At 41.8% G+C, this 22,696-nt stretch overlaps 1 protein-coding gene across 4 annotated transcripts in view; it reads right to left on the bottom strand.

The window, feature by feature from the left end:
- Nucleotides 1-22,696, bottom strand: part of Eif2b3 (eukaryotic translation initiation factor 2B, subunit 3) — a 67,454-nt gene that overhangs the window by 29,484 nt on the left and 15,274 nt on the right. For 3 of the 4 annotated variants that reach the window (XM_006502649.2, NM_001111277.2, NM_175135.5), the window contains exons 4-5: nucleotides 12,774-12,933; nucleotides 4,534-4,645 (exon numbers count right to left, since the gene is read on the bottom strand). In XM_006502649.2, coding sequence (XP_006502712.1) covers nucleotides 4,534-4,645; nucleotides 12,774-12,933 — 272 coding nt within the window. The remainder of the gene's footprint in view (nucleotides 1-4,533; nucleotides 4,646-12,773; nucleotides 12,934-22,696) is intronic. The other variant, NM_001355225.1, reaches the window with a different exon arrangement.

The following is a 22,696-nucleotide window of genomic DNA, read 5'->3' as shown; positions in this document are numbered from 1 at the left end:
CACTTAAGAGCATGTACTAGCTGGGCATGGTGGCGCACACCTTTAATCCCAGCACTCGGGAGGCAGAGGCAGGCGGATTTCTGAGTTCGAGGCCAGTCTGGTCTACAAAGTGAGTTCCAGGACAGCCAGGGCTACACAGAGAAACCCTGTCTCAAAAAACAAAACAAAATAAAAAACAAACAAAAAAGAGCATGTACTATTCTTCCAGAGGAACCAAATTTAGTTTCTAACACCATATCAGACAACTCACTGCCTATAATTCTAGTCCCAGGGGATCCAGTGTCCTGTTCTGACCTTGTAGGGGCACCCATATATACATACGTACATGCACACACAGACATACATTCATATATACAAAAAGGACAAATGACCATTAGAACAACAACAAAAAGCAATGTGGAAGTCAGAGGAGCTCTCTGTAGCTGTGGGGTAGGGTTGTGGTAGGAGGAAGAATGGATAGGTGACTGGAGCCTAAGGAATTTGTGCTTTGTTCTATAAACAATGTACTCATAGCTGGAAGGAGGAAAGACAATACAGGACAAGTTTGAAAAGCCCAGAGACTGTGGGAAAAGCAGAGGAGCAAGGTTACAGTGGTGGCAGGAGAATGGAGTTAAGAGGCCTGAAGAAAGAAAGGCGTTCCCTCAAGTTCTTCCTCCAAGGCTACAGGAACAGAGCTGCAGGAGAGTCTGCGTGAGGGTGAGTGTATAGACAGAGCAGATCCAGGAAATCTGTCACTTGGTAGGATCTCTCCTGAGAAGGAGCAGCAGCAGCAGTAGCTTCCCTTAGTACAGACTGAAGGCTGAAAGCAGTTGCTGGGAGGAATGGAAGGAAGGCTGGTCCAGCAGAGACAGGCTAGACTGTAATGTGGGTTTGAGAGTTCAATCAAGATGGAACTGTGAATTTATAATGATGACAATTTATGCCAGAACAAAGAGTACCCCCCAAAAGCTCTATGTAATAGTTGACAAAACAGATGTACAAAGTAACTAAAAATTGAGGGTTGGGCTAGGGATACAGCTCAGGGGTGGAGAGCTTGCACAAGGCCCAGGGTTTATCTCCCAGCACCAGAGGCAGGGGTAGGGTGGGGAGGCTGGGGATGGGGATGGGGTGAGGAGGTTGGGGGTGGGGAAGGAAGCTTGTTACCAAGCCCAATGACCCAAATTTGAACCCTAGAATTTAAATGGTGAAAGGAGAGAATCCACTCCCAAATGTTGTCCTCTGACTGACTTCCACATGCATGTTATGGCAAGTGTGCACAACACAATACAAAAAAATTAATAACTATTCCTTATATATTATATGGAAAAAAAAGAACACTCAAGGCTGCACGAGTAGATATGCAAGAATAACTAAGGCTATGAGGGGGAGCTAGACTAAATGAAGAAGGAAGAGATGGAAAGGAGGAGGAGGAGGATGGACACTAGTGTAAGGTAGTCACAGAGAAGAGACAGAAGGAGCAGAAGAGGAGCGAAGGAAGTGAGGACTGACCAGTCACTAATCACTGTGTACTGAAAATGTTAGTGAAGGTTTTCTGTTTTGTTTTGTTTTTTTGAGACTGGGTTTCTCTGTGTAGCTCTGGCTGTCCTGGAGCTCACTTTGTAGACCAGGATGGCCTTGAACACAGAGATCCTCTTGCCTTTGTTCCCTGAGTGCTTCAATTACAGGCATATACCTCCACTAACCAGCTATTTGTTTATTTTTAATTTAAAAATATATAAATCTACAAGGACAAAGTCCAGGACTACACATTTTGGAAGCTGGACCACAGAGGAAGGGTGGTAACAGATTCAGTATATCCAAGAAAACAGAATCTTAAAGAGAAAGCTAAGAACAAGCTGATTGTACTACTGAAGACTCAACACTATCAAACTGGCAACATGATGAACCACACAGGCAGAGGTTGGAAGACTACCCTTGCACTTCCCAGTTCATGTAGTCACGTCTGAAGACATGAGAGTTCTCATAGCCAAGTTTCCTTACAGAATTGAAAAAAAATATGGAAAAATATAGCGTTTTCTTTCTCCTTCTCCTTCTTTTTGTTGTTATTCAGACAAGGTTACATTATGGAGCCCTGGTTATTCTGAAGCTCTATGTACACCAGGCTGGCCTTGAATTCACAGAGACCCACCTGCCTCTGCCTGCTGGGTGCTGGGTTTAAAGGTGCTACCACAATTGGCAAATTTTGGCTTAAAAAGATGTCCTTATATGTTACCTATCCTAATCATAAAATGAGAGAAGTATTTTGGAATTGGGACTGGTTATGTATCAATAGGGGTACTCCTAATTTAGATAAGAATTTCAAGACTTTCCACAAATGAAACAATTGAATTTTAAACCATTTTTTCCCCCGCTAACTTTAGTCCTCAAAATAGATTTGGCCATGTTTTTTGCAGTCTTGACAAATGTCCTTGTCTCCCCAGATACAATTGCCTAAACTTTCCAAGATGAACTTGTGAACATTTATTTCATTTAAAAAGATATCTTTAAGGGCTGGTGAGATGGCTCAGTGGGTAAGAGCACCCGATTGCTCTTCTGAAGGTCCGGAGTTCAAATCCCAGCAACCACATGGTGGCTCACAACCATCCGTAATGAGATCTGACGCCCTCTTCTGGAGTGTCTGAAGACAGCTACAGTGTACTTACATATAATAATAAATAAATCTTTAAAAAAAAAAAAGATATCTTTAAAAGCTTGTTTTTAAATGTTTATTACCCTTCCTGGAAAAAAACAAAAAACCACCCTTGACCCCTTGACTAGAATTAAAAGTGAACCACATAACACTGTGGGAAGAGCATCATGATTTTCTTATTAAATATTTGGCACAAATACCTTACACTTTTGATCTATTAAAAACACATGCTTGTCAGAAATAAAGTGGAGATTCTCTAAAGAATAACTAAACTCACACTCAGCTGCATAAGCTTAAGCTTAGAGAAACTGATTTTCTTTAGCATTCTGGATTTACACCTTTTAAAAATCCCTTTATTGTTGTCTTAATGGATTTTGAAGACTCGGTTTCCATGTAGTATCTTTATATTAAGCCTGGAGCTCACTAAGTAGACCACACTGGCCTTGAATAGATAGCTCTACCTGCCTGCCTCTGCGTCTCAAGTGCTGGGATTAAGGCGTTTGACAGTGTGCCTGGGGAAAGATGGCATTCTTATTGGTCCAGATGACTGCCCAGCTGCTCTTCAGACAGCATGCCATGCCAAGAGGGGAACAAGAGGCTGTGAGAGTGACAGATGCAGAATTTACATAAAAGGCAGTCAAGAAAAGAGGCTCAGTGGGTAAGGTGCCTGCTAGCAAGCCTGACCACCTGAGTTCAATCTCTAGAACTCACACAAAGGCGAAAAGAGAGAACCAACTCAGCACACTGCCCTTTGTCCTCCACAGGCACGCCATGGCATTCATGCCCAAGCACACACATCATACCCACATGAATACACATGTTCACAAAATAATAATAAAACAAAAATTATATTCAAAATAAAGGATTATAATAAAGATAACATATCCTATCACCAGATTTTGGCCACTGACCCCAATTTTGCTTTTCTATTTAAGAAAAGAAAAAAAAATTAACCCAACAAAAGAAACCAGCCACCATGTGCAAGCACCCAAGGAGGAAAAAACAAGATACAAAACAAAGATAATGAAAAAAAGAGGTGTTTGTTGGGTTATCCCGGTCTGTAAGAAGGAGATGGAGGGGCTGGAGAGAGCTCAGTGGCTAGGAATAATTGCTGCTTTTGCAGAGGACCCAGGTTCTATTCCTAGCACCCACATAGTGTCTCACAACCATTGGTAACCCTGGTTCTAGGAGATCTGATGTCCCCTTCTAGTCTTCATGAGTACTGCATATACACAGTGCCCAGACAAACATGCAGGAAAAACACCCGTACACATAAAAAAATAAAAATGAGTAAATGTCAAAATAAATAAAGTAGTATATAGAATGAACCCATTACTAGGATGTGATGTGATTAGGAAGTTCTATATACTTCAAGTCAACCACAAACATATAAGTATATAGGATTTCACTTATAGAAGATATGTAAATTACTCAAATTAACTGACAAAGTAGAATTGCCATTAGATGGGTAGGGAAACAATATGGAATTGTGCTTAGTGAGATAAAGAGTTCATATTCCCCAGTTGTAAACCTCCTGGTGCTTTGTTTCCTAACAACGTGGTCACACTAACACCACAGATGACGAACTATGCTATGTGCTTTCTAGCACATCTTTACAAGGAGGCTCTCTAACGCTGTCAGAAGGTCAGTCCTTGCTCTCCCCACAGACGCTTTGCTCTACTTCAGTGCAGGACTTGGCTCTACCTTGGTAAGAAAAGACATAAGGAACACTAAGTGCATGCCGTGAAGAGAAGCTGGGATCCTGTCTCAGGGGATAGCATTCACATACTTTTCTCCATTTCACACAGTATAATCTAGTTTTCGTTCCTACTTTCCCATGGTGGGTGGTTTTATTTGGTTTCAAGAAAGGGAGAGCTGCCAAGAAGTCAATCCCTAGGGCTTACTTCTGCAGGATGGATCCCTTAATGACCAGCTCTTCATCCAAGTCTGCTTCATTAGCCATAAAGAGCAGCCTTTTTCCTGTGCTGTCCACTCCAATGAAGTCACGCTGCTCCACTGAATCATATAAAAGAAAGAAAATCAAATCAAGCCATTTGTCCTGTCGCATGTCTAATCAGGGACAGGGTAGAGAGCTTAGAGAGCTCTTAGAATCAAGTAGGCCTGTGATAGGAGGAGGGTCACGATGAGCACCATGCCACATACTACAAAGATTACATACAGCACAAGGGTCAAATATGTTTATATTGCTCTGAAGGGTATCATTAGGTAAACTGGTAAACTTTGAATAAAGTAATAGACTAAAGTACTGGAGCAGTGCAATTTCTGGTTTTAAGGGACTGTTTTCTAGGGGAAGGGTGGTTCACACATACTCATTTAAAAGAGTGCACTTGCTGGGCGGTGGTGGCGCTCATCTTTAATCCCAGCACTCGGGAGGCAGAGGCAGAGGCAGAGGCAGAGGCAGAGGCAGAGGCAGAGGCAGGTGGATTTCTGAGTTTGAGGCCAGCCTGGTCTATAGAGTGAGTTCCAGGGACAGCCAGGGGTATACAGAGAAACCCTGTCTTAAAAAACCAAACAAACAAACAAAAAAAGAGTGCACTCAGTCACAACTTATTTTCAAGTTGTTCCCAAATAATACAGTTTTATATGAGAGAGAGAGAGAGAAAACGCAAATGTTAAAAATTGGAAAATCTAGATAAAGGATATATAAGTTCTTTGCACTATTCTGGCAAACTGCTATATTTTAAACCACTTCATAAACATGAAATTATTTCAAAAACAAAAAGTTAAGAGGTAGGCATGATGACTCATGCCTCTAATTCTGGTATCTGAAAAACTTAAAAGACTTCAAAGTCAAGGTCAGCCTAAGAAATGAAAGAGGTTGGGGTACTCGGTGATAGAATACTTGTCTAGCACACATGAGGACTTCAGTTTGAGGGACAGCAGCGAAGGGAGGTCCAAAAGTGGGACAGTCAAGATACAATCCAGTTAAAAAAGCAGATGACTTATCTGTCTACTGCATCTCACAGAAAGTACAGCAAGGAATTCTCTCTTTCCAAATAATCTAGGTCATAATAAGCTATAGGTCTGTTCTCTGTGAAAGTAGGAATTCTATTATTTAAGATTATCCGTAGTCAATCAAGATTAACTAACTACATATTCACTATGAAATTATTTATATGATACGGTGCATTCCCCCCCTCCATCACAATATAAATACCTCAAAGCTCAATTTATTATTGCTTTCTATTTCCTATAACTCTAGCACATTGTTGGAAACTTAATAATATGTGCTTCTTGGCTGGAGAGTCGTGTGCTTGGTGCATATGAGGATCTGAGTTTGATCCCTAGCAATCTTGGGAAGATGGTGTGCACTTGTGACCCCAGAGCTGGAGAAGCAGAAACAGGAGGCTCTCTGGGGCTGGCTGGCCAGCTCCTCTAGCTGAATCACAGAGCCGCAGGCTCAACAAAGATTCTGTCTAAAACACAAGGTGGAGTGATTGTGGAAGAGGTCTAACATTGACCTCTGGCCACGAAATGCAGGTGCAAAAACACAGGAACACAGATAACGCACGCATGCACACACATCACAAATATTCACGTTAGCATCTATACAGTGTGTATTTCTTTTTTTGTGTGTGTGTGTCTTTTGGTGGTATTTTTGGTTTTGTTTTGTTTTGTTTTGTTATTTTGTTTTTCGAAACAGGGTTTCTCTGTGTAGCCCTGGCTGTCCTGGAACTCACTCTGTAGACCAGGCTGGCCTCCAACTCAGAAATCTGCCTGCCTCTGCCTCCCCAGTGCTGGGATTAAAGGCGTGCGCCATCACACCTGGCGGTGTTTGGTTTTTGTTTTGTTTTGTTTTTGTTTTTTGAGACAGGGTTTCTCTGTGTAGCCCTGACTGTCCTGGAACTTGTTCTATAGACCGTCCAGGCTGGTCTCAAACTCAGAGATTCACCTGATTCTGCCTCTAAGCGCTGGGATCAAAGGTGTGCGCCACTGCCACCTGGTCAGCGTGTATATCTAAAGACATGTAGACGCAGAAGAAACAGAGTATAACAATTAAGAGCTGGGCTTCTAAAGGTAGTCCATGAGGTATGAATCTCATATATTTTATATATTTATAATCATAAATAAATATCTTTATATGTACATTAATTAAACCCTCTATTCTTCAGTTAAATAGGACTAATAGTCGTTAATACATAGGTTTGTTATGATTATATGAGTTAACATATGTAAAGAATTTATAATAGTATTATCGACCAAGCTATTAAAATATTTAAGTTGCCATAGACACACACCTTTAATGCCAGCACTTTGGAGGTAGAGGCAGGTGAGTTCAAGACCAGCCTAGTCTAGAATAAATTCCAGGATAGCCAGAGCTACACAGTGAGACCCTGTCTTGGAGGAAAAAAAAAACACCCCAAACAAACAAAAATTTAAGTTAAAAAATGAAGGGCTAGGGCTGGTGAGATGGCTCAGTGGGTAAGAGCACCTGACTGCTTTTCCGAAGGTCCGAAGTTCAAATCCCAGCAACCACATGGTGGTTCACAACCACCCGTAATGAGATCTGACTCCCTCTTCTGGAGTGTCTGAAGACAGCTACAGTGTACTTACATGTAATCAATCAATCAATCAATCAATCAATCTTTAAAAAAAAAAATGAAGGGCTGGAGAGATGGCTCAGCGGTTAAGGGACTGCTCTTCCAGAGGTCCTGAGATGGTGGCTCACAACCATCTGTAATGGAATCCGATGCCCTCGTCTGGTGTGTCTGAAGACAGCTGCAGTGTACTCATATTAAAAAAAAAATCTCTTGAAAAAAAAATAAAACAAATTCTTACTCTTATGCTCAATGGATCAAGTGCTTTTATGCAAGCACGAGGACTTGAGTTTGGATCAATCCTCAGTATCCACATAAAAACTGGGGAAGGTAGCATGTGTGTCTCTACCTCCTGCACTGGGTGTGGAGGCAAAGACAAAGAGATCCCAGTCTAGCAGAAATAGCAGGTTCAGGTACAGTGAGGACCATGCCTTAAAGGGGGGATGGGCAGGGGAAGACACATGATGTTAACTTCTGGCCTTTACACAAGTACATGTGTGCAAGTAACTGACATACACATACATAACTCAATATATAACCGAGGCTGGACTTGAACTCATGACTGTCCTGTCTCAGCCTCTGGAGAGATGGGATTACAGCTGCATACTACCATACCTGGTATGCTTCACTGTTAGCTGTAGCTGTTTGTTTATCTACAAAAAAGTGTTAGTTGTGTAACATTTAGCTCTGGTGGTTGAAGCACTTGAGACCATCAATCACATGGTAGCTGGCCATTTCATCATATGCAGTGTTTGAATCTGAACGAGGGAAAAATTATACAGTTCTTTCCAAAAATCAAAATTAGTGAAATCCATAGGAAAAGCAAATATGGTCAATTTGAAGCTAAATTCTGAAGAGAACTCCAAATGGCACACACACAGCTCTGAAATATATTAATTCATCCATTACATGACAATTTGAGACTGTAGAAAAGTTTGTGACTGTCTAATTATGAGCTATCAACTTAATAGAGTTCTGGATCTAACTTGGAGTGTTTAACATATCAGTTCTTAGGCTCACAAAAACCTTGAATCACTTGAATGTCCTGAGAGCAATAATTTCCAGCCAGGCAATTTTTGGCTCTGTTGCTACATGGCCTTCCTCCCTGTATTGTTTCTTTATTGTTGCCACAGTAACTGGAAACTCTGACTAAAGATTACAGGCTCTTGGAGAGGCTTCTTTTCTGTCTTGCTTTATCGAAGTGAATTCCACTTGGGAGCAGAACGGGTAACCAGAATGTCTACCCATGAAGCAAGACTGCACAAACAAGGCCGAGAAAACAAATAAGACTGTGAACTTTGATTTCTCAAAAATTATGTCACATTCAAATATTCCTACTTGATTTTTACTTCTCTGATTGACGTTTCTATCTTTTCTACAGTTTTTATTCATTCCAAGAGTAAAACTGTACTCCTACTCCATAAAAAGTGTTACACTTGGGCGTTCAAAATTCTAACCCATTTTATGAAGTTAGCATGATCCTGATGCCAAAACCAGACGATAGGATAAATATTTACTCATTATACAGACACAAACAAGCTATACAAATTAAAAACAAATCAAAATTATACGAGTAGGAGCAATGGCACAGACAAGTAATAATGTCTGTATGGAGACAGGGTAGGGGGCTACAGCAACTTCAAGGCCAGCCCTACCTACACAGTGAGTTCCAGGGCAGCCAGCAAAACACACTAACCCTGTCCCAAACAACAGAAAACTCAAGCAGGACAGTGGTGACACACACCTTTAATCCCAGCAGTTGGGAGGCAGAGGCAGGCGGATTTCTGAGTTTGAGGCCAGCTACACAGAGAAACCCTGTCTCGAAAAACAACAACAACAAAACAACAGAAAACCCTACTTAAAAACCAGACTAGCCAGGTGCTGGTGGTGCACACCTTTGATCCCGGCACTTGGGAGGCTAAGGCAGGTGGACCACTGTGAGTTTGAGGCCAGCCTGGTCTACAGAGTGAGTTCCAGGACAGCCATGGCAGACTGTTTAAGACAGGGTTTCTTTGTGTAACCCTGGTTGTCCTGGAACTCTCTCTAGACCAGGCTGGCCTGGAACTCAAGTGATCCCCTTGACTCTGCCTCTCAAATGCTAAGATTAAAGGCATGAGCCACTACTGCAAGGCAGTAACTAGCTCTGACTAAAGGAGGATAGCTGACACTAATGCTGCAGAGACATTTGTAGCTTCTGTTTCCACTCTCACAGAACCTGCTGTTTGCAAACAAGTCACGGTCAGGCTCCTGGATGATGAACTAAATCAAGGAGAAGCCCAGCTCTCGAAGCTGAGCACCCAGATATCTTTCTCAGTCCTGGGATGGATGGTGGCCTCTGAGTTAAGAATGATAGCTGTGGTCACAGCAACACCACAGCCTCTTCCAGAATATTAGAACCAGGCACCTGAAAGCCTGAACAGGCCATTAGAGAAGATGGTAGATGAAGGCTCCTATGGTGCAATGGAGAGAGAGAGCACCTGGGCTTTGAATCTATAGACAATGGCAGATCTGATATTGAAGCAATGCTTGAGGCTCCTTAGAAAAGGAAAACATACTAAGCAATTCTAAGTCTGAAGAACACAGCAAGAGGAGGTAGGGGCCAAGAGCAGAGACTACCAGCGACAGAGAGGTAAAGTAGGGAACAAGGCAAAGCACAGGCAGGCGGATCTCTGCCTCATTAATTAATTAATTAACTAACTAATTGAAGCAAAGTAGAAATTAATCAAAAGAGTAAAAGCCTTGGAAGGAAGTGAAGCAGAAGTAAAGAAAAGAGGTGGAGCCACCAGAAACACTGAAACCACAGGCATGAAAGCAGCCACGGAGTCCCTCTCTGTTCCAAAGCTCAACAGTGACATCTGAGTAAGGCTGGATGGAGCTGAAGAAATGGCTCAGAAGTAAAGAGCACTGGCTGCTCTTGAAGAGGACCCTGCTTCTGTTCTCATCATCCACATAGAGGCTACCAACCGCCTGTAACTCTAGTCCCAAGGGACCTGAAGCTGTCCTCTGCTCTCTGTGCAAGGGACCAAGCATGCACATAGTGTACAGACATACACACAGGCAAAACCTACGTGGACTAGCCCATAGCATCAAGTCAAGCAATGATGTTCATGAGGAAAAGACCCTTCAGGGCTGGCATGATGGTGTATCCTTGTAATCCTTCCACCCGGGAGGCCAAGGCACAATTCCTTGAGTTTAAGGCCACAGCCCATACTATTTATAACGACACCCCAACACAGAATACCCAGATCAACAAAAGATTCAGAAAACACAAGAAGCTGGGCATAGTCTCTCAAAAACCAAAACAAAAAGAAAACACAAACAAAAGACAAGAGCTCTGAAAGGTTAACATTAATGTAAAATCCTGGGATATGAGATGTCAGGACAGTTTACTGCAGGCACTAGACACCAATAATCCAAATAAGGGATTTCAAAGAGTTTGTTTTCTTTTCTTTTTTTTTTTTTTTTTTCCTTTTTTTGACACAAGGTCTCTTTACCTAGCCCTGGCTGTCCTGGGACTCTCTATAGAGACCAGTTGACCTGGAACTCACAGAGATCTGGCTGCCTCTGTCTCCTGAATGCTAAGACTAAAGGCATGGGCCACACATCACCTGGCACAATAATAATTTTTTAAAACTTGAGAGAGACAGAGACAAAGACAGAAACTCAAAACAGGGCTGCAGCAGTGACAAATAATTTGCAAAAATGAAGAGCCAGTTAGCTGGATGGTGGTGGCACCTGCCTTTAATTCCAACACTGAAGAGGCAAAAGCAGACAGATCTCTGAGTTCAAGAGCAGTCTGGGAGAACAGACTGAGTTCCAGGAGGTGAGGGGGGGGGGGGAGAGAAAGAGAGAGAGAGAGAGGGAGAGGGAGGGGGAGGGAGTGAGAGAGAGGATTTTCATTCCTTTTGGAGATACTAAAAATATCCAACTCATGACTAATAAGAATAGGTAAGTCTGCCAGGCAGTGGTGGCACATGCCTTTAATCCCAGCACTTGGAAGGCAGAGGCAGGCGGATCTCTGTGAGTTCGAGGCCAGCCTGGTCTACAGAGTGAGTTCCAGGACAGCCAGGGATATACAGAGAAACCCTGTGGGGTGGGGGGGGGGGGGAATATGTAGGTCTAAGTGGCAAGGGTTTGTTATATTTCCTGACTTGAGATGTGCCAAAAAGACTTTGGACAATTTAATAAATTGGGTCTGGGGGTTGATTCTTAGCTACATCAAAAACAAAACAAAGACCCAACATGGTAGCACTTGGGAAGCACAGGTAGGTGGATCTCTGTAAGAGGACAGCCTGTTCTACATAGAGTTCCAGGCCAGCCAGGGCTACATAGTGAGACTGTCTCAATAAAAAAAAAAGAAGATAATTTGAATTGAAGCATTATCTAATATGCTAAAATGTAGTTAAGAGTATATTCACACAACTGCTGCAATACATACAAGGAAAACAGATGCAATAAAACAAGTCAGTATTTAGGAAAAGAAGAGCAGGAAAGAAAAATGTGGGGCTGGTGAGATGGCTCAGTGGGTAAGAGTACCCGACTGCTCTTCCAAAGGTCCAGAGTTCAAATCCCAGCAACCACATAGTGGCTCACAACCATCCGTAATGAGATCTGACTCCCTCTTCTGGAGTGTCTGAAGACAGCTACAGTGTACTTACATATAATGAATAAATAAATCTTAAAAAAAATGTGCAAGACTTGGCTGTGAATACTACATATAGTCATAGTAGTGTAATCATCAAATATCTAGTTAATAATGAGATTATTATAATGAGGAAGCTATATGGGGTTTGAGCAGAGGGAATGGTAACAGAGCTACACCTTTAAGTTCCTGAGTAGCTGTTGATTAACAGACAATTCCTAAGTGAAGAAACAACAGCTACATGGACACACTGAACTAAATGCCAAAACCATTAGCTACATGGCTGTCATAGGAGGAGGAGGACTGTTCCTTACTCTACCATAGTTTGGATAATTATATAACTTCTTGAATTAAAAAGTTCTGATAAGCCGGGCGTGGTGGCACACGCCTTTAATCCCAGAGGCAGAGGTAGACAGATTTCATGAGTTCGAGGGCAGCCTGGTCTACAAAGTGAGTTCCAGGATAGCCAGGGCTACACAGAGAAACCCTGTCTCAGAAAAACAAAACAAAACAAAAAAAGTTCTGATAAAGAAGAAAACTAAATCTAAAAAGAAAGTAAAGGTCAGGTTGTGCTTAGTGATAAGAGTATATGCAATGTGTGCAAGGGCCCAGCACCATATTAAAACTACAGATGGGCTGGAATAATGGCTCAGCAGTTAAGAACACTGGCTGTTCTGTGGGTCTGAGAACATCCTGGTCTGCATATCAAGTTCTAGAACACACAAAGGCTATGTATCGAGACAGGCAGAATTATATATACCAATTTATATATATAGGGATAAGTACCACAGGTTTGGTATGCATGGAAATGCATGTGTGCTTGGATCCACGTGTCCTAGGGCTGATTTCTGACAGATATTGAGAAGCAGGTGCCAAATACTCATATGAAAGGATGAATGACAATAATAATTATTATCAAATCAACAAACTGTAATTACCTTACCTGGTTTTTTTTTCCCCTTTTGACCTGGAACTGGTTCTATGCTCTCTTGTCCTTTCCTCATTAGCATGGCCAGTGACGCATCATAAGCTCTGAACAGGTCCACAACCTCATGTAAAGCCACATCTGTTATCAGATCGCAGCTCAGGACCAGCACATCGGTCTGTCAAATGAAGACAGAAAAGTAAGTATCACTCATTCACTCACTCACACACATACACAGACACTCACACACACACACTCACTCGCACACTCACACACAGACACACACTCACAGACACACTCACACACACAGACACACACTCACACACACTCACAGACACAAAGAGTCAACATCAAAGACAAGCACATCATAACTTAAAAATATGCAAACCATACAGTATTTTCAAATCTCTTTTGAACAGAAAACAAAACAAAACAAACAAACAAAAAAATAAAATAAATAGGGTTGTCCTAATGGAATTGTGCTAGGGCAGGATATGAAATCTCGGCTGCCCCCTTGTGAATCTTAATGGGCAGTCCTGAGACACTTCTGACACCAGACCTTTAAGGACAGTTTGGAAACCCATCACACTATTTCTATGACTTTGGAAAAAAATTCTTTATAAAACCAATCAGGGGCAGGAAAGATGGCTCAACAGTTAAGAACACTTACTGCACTTTGCAGACCTGAATTTGGTAACCAATACTCACATGGCTGCATTACAGAGGATCTGATACCTCTTCTGACCTTAACAGACACCAGGCACTCACACACACACTCACACACACACACACGCACACGCACACGCACACGCACACACACGCACTACTCACATACATAAAATAAAAATAAATCTAAATTAAAAAAATATTTTGCTAAAGTATTAACTAATAATATGTCTCATTCTTTGGTAATTCACATTTTAGGTAATGAACAATTACAATCTGAAGCATATACAAAGTACCCATTTAATATTACAGCAATGTCATACACAAACATTATTGTTGCTATTTTTATGGGTAAGAAGAGTGAGGCCTATTCTTGCAATCAGTGACTAGTATACACTCAGCATTTAATAACTGATAAATGAGGTCCTGGGGATGTAGTTCAGTGGCATTACAAGTACTTAGCATGTAAAATTCTACATTTAATCTCTACCTCCAAACTAAACAAGAAATGATGACTGAATAAATCACTCAAGAGCCTCTCGGCCTTAGTGTGCCTCCCTTGAAGCTCCCGCGCTGTGAGAGCAGAGTGGAAGAGAATCAAATGCACAAACACAAGAGAGAAAGATGAGGCAGAGGTGCAAGGAATTAGCCTGTGTGCCCGCAGAGGCTGGAGCAGCGGAGGCACGGGGTAGAGGCTGGGACGGCTGTGTGCCGCTGCTGGGGAGAAGTCTCAACAAATCTGAACATCCCCACCTGCTCCGGAGACCAACTGTCTTCTTTACAACCACAACAGTGCCACTGACCCTAAGCCTGGACCTGTGGCAGTCTGGACTAGTTCTGTTCTCACTTGTGGCCAAGTGAGACTCTTGTATAATAAATCATCCTTTTTACTGTCTCAACTGGACAATGAATGAATGATTAAATGAATGAATCACTGAAGAAAATATTTTTCTCATAAGGGTAGGATTTCTGATGACCACCCAATAATTAATTCCAATAAAAACTACGGATGGGGGCTTGGGACATAGCTCAGTTAATAGTGCTTACCCAGGATGCACAAAGTCACTCGTTCAGTTTCTAATATTGCACTCAAAAAGAGGTAATTTTGTGTTGGGTATAGTAGCAGAAGCCTATAATTAAAAACTCAGGAGGCTGAGGCAGATGGATTAGGAACTCAAGGTTACCCTGTGTTATACACACAAAACAATCAAGAGCAACTTTATAAGGAAATGAACCCACATCCCTTTTTTGAGACAGTGTCTCTTTACATAGCTCAGGCTGTCTTAGAACTTGCTCTGTAGACCAGGCTAACCTCGAATTCACAGATATTCTGCTTCCCCAGTACTGGGATTAAAGGCATGCAACACCACAGGCAGCTTTTTGTTGTTGTTGAGTTTCTGTATTAGATAGAGGTGCTCCAGTGAAAACTGGATTATCCTCTGCAACAATTTACTTGTCTAATATTGTTAATCCTGTTCTCTGTGCTTTGCCAGATCCTATTAAGCAGCCTGGAGAAAACTGGGACTAGAAGTTTAAATGTGACTAGTCAATCAAGGCTACTTAATATATTTTAAGAAATTTTTGCCTAAGCATTCTACCTTTAGGTTTTGGCATAACAGAGAAGACAGAAGTCTAATGCCAACTGACTAGAAAACAAATTCTTAAACTTCAATTTAAATAAACCAGCTATAAAACCAAAAAGTGTTTTCTATAACTATTTTCTTTTTGTAAAAACAAAAAACAAAACAAAACAAAACAGCTGGGCGTGGTGGCACACGCCTTTAATCCCAGCACTCGGGAGGCAGAGGCAGGTGGATTTCTGAGTTCGAGGCCAGCCTAATCTATAAAGTGAGTTCCAGGACAGCCAGGGCTATAAAGAGAAACCCTGTCTCAAAAAACAAAAACCAAACAACAAAAAAAGGAAATGAGACAGCATCTACACAAACCAAGAAGGAAAAAGTCTGTTTGGCATGTGATTTTTCAGTACAATAGCACAGAGCTGCTCCACTTCATCATAATGAGGACAGCTGGTTGAGGGGGGAAAATCTTTTATTTCCTAGGTTGCTTTAATAAGATAATTGCTTTTCTAAGTTGACTATTTAATGATTAATTGAATCAAGTGTACCTCAAAGTAAAGAAAATTAGTCCAATGCAGATGTCCCTGAAGTGGTGACAAAGTTGTCTTGGGAAATAAATGCTGACCCCATTCAATATCTGCAGAAGTATTTAAATCTGTCATCACTGTGAACACCAAGCAAGCAAGTCTTGCATAATTGGGAGCAGGCCAGTGGCTCGTTTCTCTTTGCCTGTGGATGGCCCTTTCCCCCCACTGAACTGTTATGCAACAGTCCTCCTTTACTTCTCTTTAAAGCTGTTGGTGTGTCAAGTGTGTTCCTTACCCCGACCTCCAAGCAGACCAGATTCACTAAGCCTCTCCTTGCCAGAGTAAACAGTAAAAGCTGAGAGTCCGTCTCAGACAAGGGAAGCTGAGCTATCAGGAAGGCTCTAAGAGAATGAAAGCTGCAACCGCCAACTGCTGCCTGGAAGAGGTGTAGACCAGAGTGAATTAGAAAGGCTACTCTCCAACCTGTCAAGCTGTGTTGTGTCCAGGCTGTGCAGTATGCTCCAGATTCTCCAGCTCTCATGGGCTGTCACCCATGCTGGGCTGAGCTTTGGTGATATCTTTGAATCATTCTTTGTAAACAACCCCTCACCCATATTCTCGTTAGTAAACTCAGGAGTTAATAAAAATTAAACTCACTGGCTCACCAACTTGGAATTTGGTGGTATCCATACTTTGGTCTGTCGTGGGCTCCCTATCTGAGGTGAGTAGACATGTGTTGTGTCTCCTCAGGAAGTTTTGTCACACTTCATGAATACAAAATCCCAAAGGACAACAAGGAACAATCCTCCTCCCTTCATGTCTGTTTGCCATCTGTTCTCTGTAGGAAAAGAAAGGCCCCAGTCTGAAAAGCAGGACAGACTGACTGTCTCAGAGACAGGTAAGATTCAAAGCAAGCCAAGCATTCTCCTCCTAGCAGCTGTTCCACCACTTGCAGAGGAGAGATTTGCTGACCATCAAAAAGCTGGAAATCCTAGAAGAAAAAAGTCTAAGAGAAACAAACTGTAAACTCTAATGAGCCTGAGAAGTACTATTGATTATGTGTGACTTACGAGTCATAAATTAACATGGGTTGTCTGGACTGTGAATTAACATTGATCCAGAATGCAATATCTGAACATACTAGCCTTCAACAGTGTTGTCTAACACTAACAGCTTCTTATGCGGAAACTAACCTGAGTCTCCAAAGACACACCTACTCACTATCCCAACAGTCTTCACATCTCATTATAAGCCTGCATCTAAAGAGGCTGGGGTAAGTATAAGGGTGAGAGGCACAGCTTGGAAAGATAATAAATGTGTGCCTTGTTGACAGTATTCAAACACACACAGTCTCCAAGGGAAAACAGCACTTTAGAATTTAGGAAGAATTCAAGACACCCAGGATTTCAAACTACAAACTGCTGCCAGTTAGTGTTGACTAAAGCAAACAAATTAAGCTCAGAAAACTCAATTACACTGCCACAGCAAGCCCAGAAATATCTCATTACAAGAACATTTTTAATCAAGCCAAAACCATGAAGGAAAACTAGGGGGGAAAAACCCCCAAAGTTCAATAGAAAACCGGATGCTTGTCTGCGTGGTGGTGATGGAGGGAGGAGAGCCAAGCTACTGGAACAGCTTTGTCTTCTGGCAGCTGTTCCGCGGCAGATTGTGATAAATAATACAATCTGGCAAACGATTTCCTACATCAAGGAAAAAAAAAAAAAAAAACCATAGCTCCCCGGGAAAAAACTGCCAGGGCCTAATAAAATACCACGCTTTTACCCACCCATCACTTCCACAAACAATGGCTACGATCCAAAACACCACTCCCCACTCCATCCCTGCCCATCTGGAACTAATGAATTGCTACTTGGTGTGACTAGAAACAGTCACAATTTACATTTTCCTATGTGGTCCAACTCAATCCAATCTCTGAAAGTATCTGTAAGCTTTTACAAGCTCCACAGTTAACTATAATGGAGACTTCACTGGTTTAGTTTTGGATGAAAATGCTTAGGGAAAAAATTCCCAGTCTGTAGTCCCCAGTAGGAAAAGGGCTGCCAGCTTCCAGTTTACTTTCACTGAGACTGAGGTGGTGGGTGCAGGAGGAATGGCTGCTGGGTGTGTTGGTGCACATCTTCAATCCCAGAACCCAGGAGGCAGAGGCAGGTGGATCCCTGTGACTCTGAAGCCATTAAGCTACATAAAGAGATCTTGTCTCAAAAAACAAACAAACAAACAAACAAACAAACAAACAACAACAACAACACAACAGATAATCTTTAGGCCCAAAGCTAAATACTCTTCATGTGTCCCTTAGCTCAGCCATACCAAGACTACTATCCAGGCCTGAAATCAGAAGCTTGTGGGAATGGAGGACTGAAAGTTTCCCTCTCCCACCCACAGTCCACTTCCAACACCCACTGGGGACTTCCTCCTTATTTCTGTTGCACTACCTAGTCCAGATCCCAGAATCTTTTCCTAGTCTTTAAGGACTTTTTTTTAAAAAAGATTTATTTATATATATGAGTACACTGTCGCTCTCTTCAGACACACCAGAAGGGGGCATCAGATCCCATTGCAGATGGTTGTGAGCTATCATGTGGTTGCTGGGAATTGAACACAGGACCTCTGGAAGAGCAGTCAGTGCTCTTAACCCTGAGCCATCTCTTCAGCCCTGTCTTTAAGGATCTTTAAAATAAAAATTACCTTAATAAATGCACATATAAAAACATCATACTGCTTCATTAATGAACATTTTTCAGTCTCAGACTCTAAACATCTCAATTTCTGAAAATAGCCATTCTAGTCTTTCGACTTCTAATCTCATATTTATTTAAAACCTTTTTCATGTTCATGGTTTGTCTACCAGTGTGCCTGTCCCATCTCGGGCAGAAGAGGCATCAGATTCCCTACAACTGGAGTTACAGATGGCTGTGAGCTGCCATGTGGGTGCTGGACATCAGACACAAGTCCTCTGACAGAGCAGTATGTGCTCATGACCAATGAACCATCTCTCCAGCCACATTTTTCTCATATTTAATTCTTTGCTTAAAGATTCCATAAAACAGTGATCTCTAAAAAATAAAAAGTTGAATTTATTATCACTAAGTTTATGCAAATTTTCATACTAATGACCTGTATGTGCATATTTATTTTTTGGTAAACAACTAAATCCTGGCTGAAAATCTGACATCATAGAACATCCTCCACATTACTCAGTGGACTGATTTTTTAAAAATTTATATTTATATTTATATTTATTTATTTTATTATGGAATGCGATATATGCTGTGCTGTGAAAATGGGTGTCAGAGGACAACTTGTGGGAATCATTTTTCTCCGTCCCCCATGTGGGTCCCAGGGATCAAACTCAAGGTGTCAGGCTTGTCAGCTTGGGTCTTCTTCCAGGCCCCTGACAGTTAGACAGTATCAATGAAGTTGACTATGTTTCCACAGGAGCAGAAAACTAAAACACCACAGTTCGTGACACAGGATGGTCTGTGTGGTGTAACAGTGTGCAGAGTGTGAAGTGAGCATGATGTGTGTTCAGAAACAAGGCCGCAATAAAACTAGCCAGCGCAAGCAACAGTAAGCACCATCAGAAACACTTTGGATTTGTTACCCTTTTGCTTTGAAATTAAAATTTGCCCATTATGCACTTAAAAATCTCTTACTGCTGTCAACTCTTTCATAAACTCTTCCTTCAGTTATGTGACCCTCAATGAGGTTGTGACTCACAGGGTATAAAGCTAGGGGTTAAATGATACTTTATAAGTTTCCATAATCAAATCCAAGATTCCATAAGCTCTAATCTTTGTTTCTTCAGTCTTCAACCTAGTGTAGGAGACAAGCAATAGTAATCATTGCTCTCCTGCTACCCCTCTCCTTGTTTGGTGCTGGAAGGCTACACTACCCATTTTGAGATGATTTGAGGCTGTACACACTCTGACACAGTGAGAACGCACTACCCACGGGACAGCAGCTCTAGAGGCCACAGGGCAGGCTCTGAAGCAGTAAGACAAAATCTGTTGCCTTCAAACAGGTTAAAAAAACAGAGATTTCTGAAAGGAAAGAAATTCTATACAGCTGTCCTGCAGGGCAGAGATGGAGATGGACATGCTAGACAAACAACTTTAAAGTGAAGCTCAACAAAATCATTATAATTTATACTTTGCTGGCCATGTGGTGCATGTCTTTAATCCAGGCACGAGAGGGAGAGGCAGGTGGATCTCTGTGAGTCTGAGTCCAGCCTGGCCTACATATGAGACCTTGTGTCAAAAAACAAAACAAGGGCTGGAGAGATGGCTCAGCAGTGAAGAGCATGGACTGCTCTTCCAGAGGATCTGAGTTCAATTCCCAGCAATCACATAGTAGTTCACAAATATCTGTAATAGGATCTGATGCCCACTTCTGGTGTCTAAAGACTGGTTATAGTGTACTCACATACAATCAATCAATCAGTCAATCTTATAACAAAACCACCAAAACAAACAAACAAGCAACAACAATAATACTGATGATTAGCTAAGAAAGCACAAAATAATATATTTAAGCTCTGAAAGTAAATACTAAAGCACCCGTACATACTTATGCCCCCACACATGCAAACATGCATCTACACATATATGTATACAGATATGCACAAACAGATATATGTATACAGATCCAGGCATACATATACAAAAAGTCACTGCATATTAATAAAGAGAATACTCCTTCAGGATCTTTTTTTTTTTTTTTTTTTTTGGTTTTTCGAGACAGGGTTTCTCTGTGTAGCCCTGGCTGTCCTGGAGCTCACTTTGTAGACCAGGCTGGCCTCGAACTCAGAAATCGCCTGCCTCTGCCTCCCGAGTGCTGGGATTAAAGGCGTGCGCCACCACACCCGGCTTGAAGCAAATTTTAATAATCACAAAAACTAGAAGTAATTTATTGCAATTTATTTGGATCATAAAAGTAGAATCAATAGCTAGAGAAACCACAGTTTCTAAATTTATGGAAACTTAATTCTAAGTTTATAGCTATCAGTACTTAAACAGAAATGGGGTAAACAAGATGGCTTAGAAGTTAAGAGTGCTGCCACCAAGCCTGCAAGTCTAAGACTCTTGGGAGCCACTCTTGGGGTGGAGAGAGCCAGCTCCTTCATGTGGCCCTCTGACCTCCACACGCACACACATGCTACCACAAGCACAGAAGCCTCACATAAACAGATACAGCTTAAAAACAAACAAAACAAAACAAAAACTACCACACTAAAACCCAGAAAGAACTTAAATAAGTAACATAATGATGGACTTCAAGGTCTTAGGAAATCGAGAATAAGCTAAACTCAAAATTAGTATACACAGACAACACAAACACACACACACACACACACACACACACACACACACACACACATGCACACACCAATTTAAAGAATCACTCAGAGATGGAAGGATAGTTAAAGAGTTCTTGCTGTCTATCCAGATGACCTGAGTTTGGCTCTTGGCACTTATTTCAGCTCATTAACTACCTGTTTTTAACTCCTTATCCAGGAGATCTGATGCCCTCTTTTGGCCTCCAAAGGTACTTGTATACATGTGGCATACACATAGATACACATTCTTATATACACAAATAAAAATTAATTAATTAAAAATACATAATGGGGGGAAGAGAGGGGATAAGGGGGTATATGTAGCTGGCTCGATGGCCTATACTTTTAATACCAACACTAGGGAGGCAGAGAGGCAGGTGGATTTCTGTGAATTCCAGACCAGTCTAATCTACACAGAGTTCCAGGACAGCCAGGATTACAGATGGGATACATGGTGAGGTTCAAATGAATCATTAGGCACAAAGATCTATAGCCAGTTAATCATGATTAAAAAGACCACTACTACTCAAGTTAGATCATTAAAGACTGCCTCTCAACTCCTTGGCAACTGCCTGAGTAATCATATATTTTTAGGGATCCATTCCGGTCAGATTTCAGTTTGGAGCCAATGGCTACACTTTACATGCTACTATTAGTTCAGCTTGTTTTTTTACGGCAGCTATACTACTAATTTTGTTTATATATAAAATATACCTAGCTGGGCAGTGGAGGTGTACACCTTTAATCCCAGCACTCATGAAGGAGAGGCAGGTGGATCTCTTGAGTTCCAGGCCAGCCTGGTCTATAGAGCAACTTCCAGGACAGCCAAGGCTGAACAGAGACACCCTGAATGAAAACAAAACAAAACAAAACAAAGAAAACCCAAAACAACAAAAATATACAAACACTGTAGCAAGGCAGAGAAAGGCAGATCTCTGTGAGTTCAGGGCCAGCCTGGTCTACAGAGCAAGTTCCAGGACAGCCAGCCAGGGCTACATAGAGAGATTCTGTCTCAACAAAACAAAGTCTGATAAACAGAGATAATATAAGGCCCTCTCCACTCTATGTGTTCAGTATATGCACATGTGGGTGTATGCAGGTGTCAGTGCAGGGTCAATGACAGGTGTCTCCCCCAATCAGTCTCCACCTTATTTTTGACACACTATCTCTTACTGAACCTGGTACTCACTGATGTAGAAAGGTTAACTGGACAATGAGTCCCAGGGATTCACCCCTCCAGTTGTAGTTGCTGTGTTGCTGTGCTGTGCCGGGCTTCTTACATGGGTGCTGGGATCCAAACCAGGGCTCCCATGCTTGCCCAGCAGGCATATCACTGGCTAAGCTACCTCCCCAGCCCACGATAGGACAATTTTCATCTCTTGTACTAGAGAAACAGAGAGAGAGAGAGAGAGAGAGAGAGAGAGAGAGAGAGAGAGAGAGAGAGAGAGAGAGAGAGAGGAGGGAGGGAGGGAGGGAGAGAGGGAGAGAGAGAGAGTGTGAGAGAGAGAGCACAAACTCAAGCGATGAGTCTGAATAGGTAGAGGCTCCTTCAGAGAAGCTAACAACCTAGGCCATGGTGACAAAAAGCTCACTAACTTTACCCAAACAGTACTAGACCTTTTACTAGTTAGGCTGTAATTTCATCTCATGATTCAAAGTAGAAAAGGTCATCTTAACAAGAGCTTCCAGATGTAAGTCAAGAAGGAAGGTTGTTAGCCACCAATGAAGTTTATGATGACAATATATGCTTTCTATCAAAATTCCTAGCTTTTATCATTCCCCACTACTCTACAGCCCTTTGCTCCACAA

This window comes from Mus musculus, chromosome 4, assembly GCF_000001635.26.
Source record: "Mus musculus strain C57BL/6J chromosome 4, GRCm38.p6 C57BL/6J".
Classification (NCBI taxonomy): Eukaryota; Metazoa; Chordata; class Mammalia; order Rodentia; family Muridae; genus Mus; species Mus musculus.
Note: the sequence above shows the minus strand (reverse complement) of the source record. Positions and strands in the feature narration are given on the sequence as shown.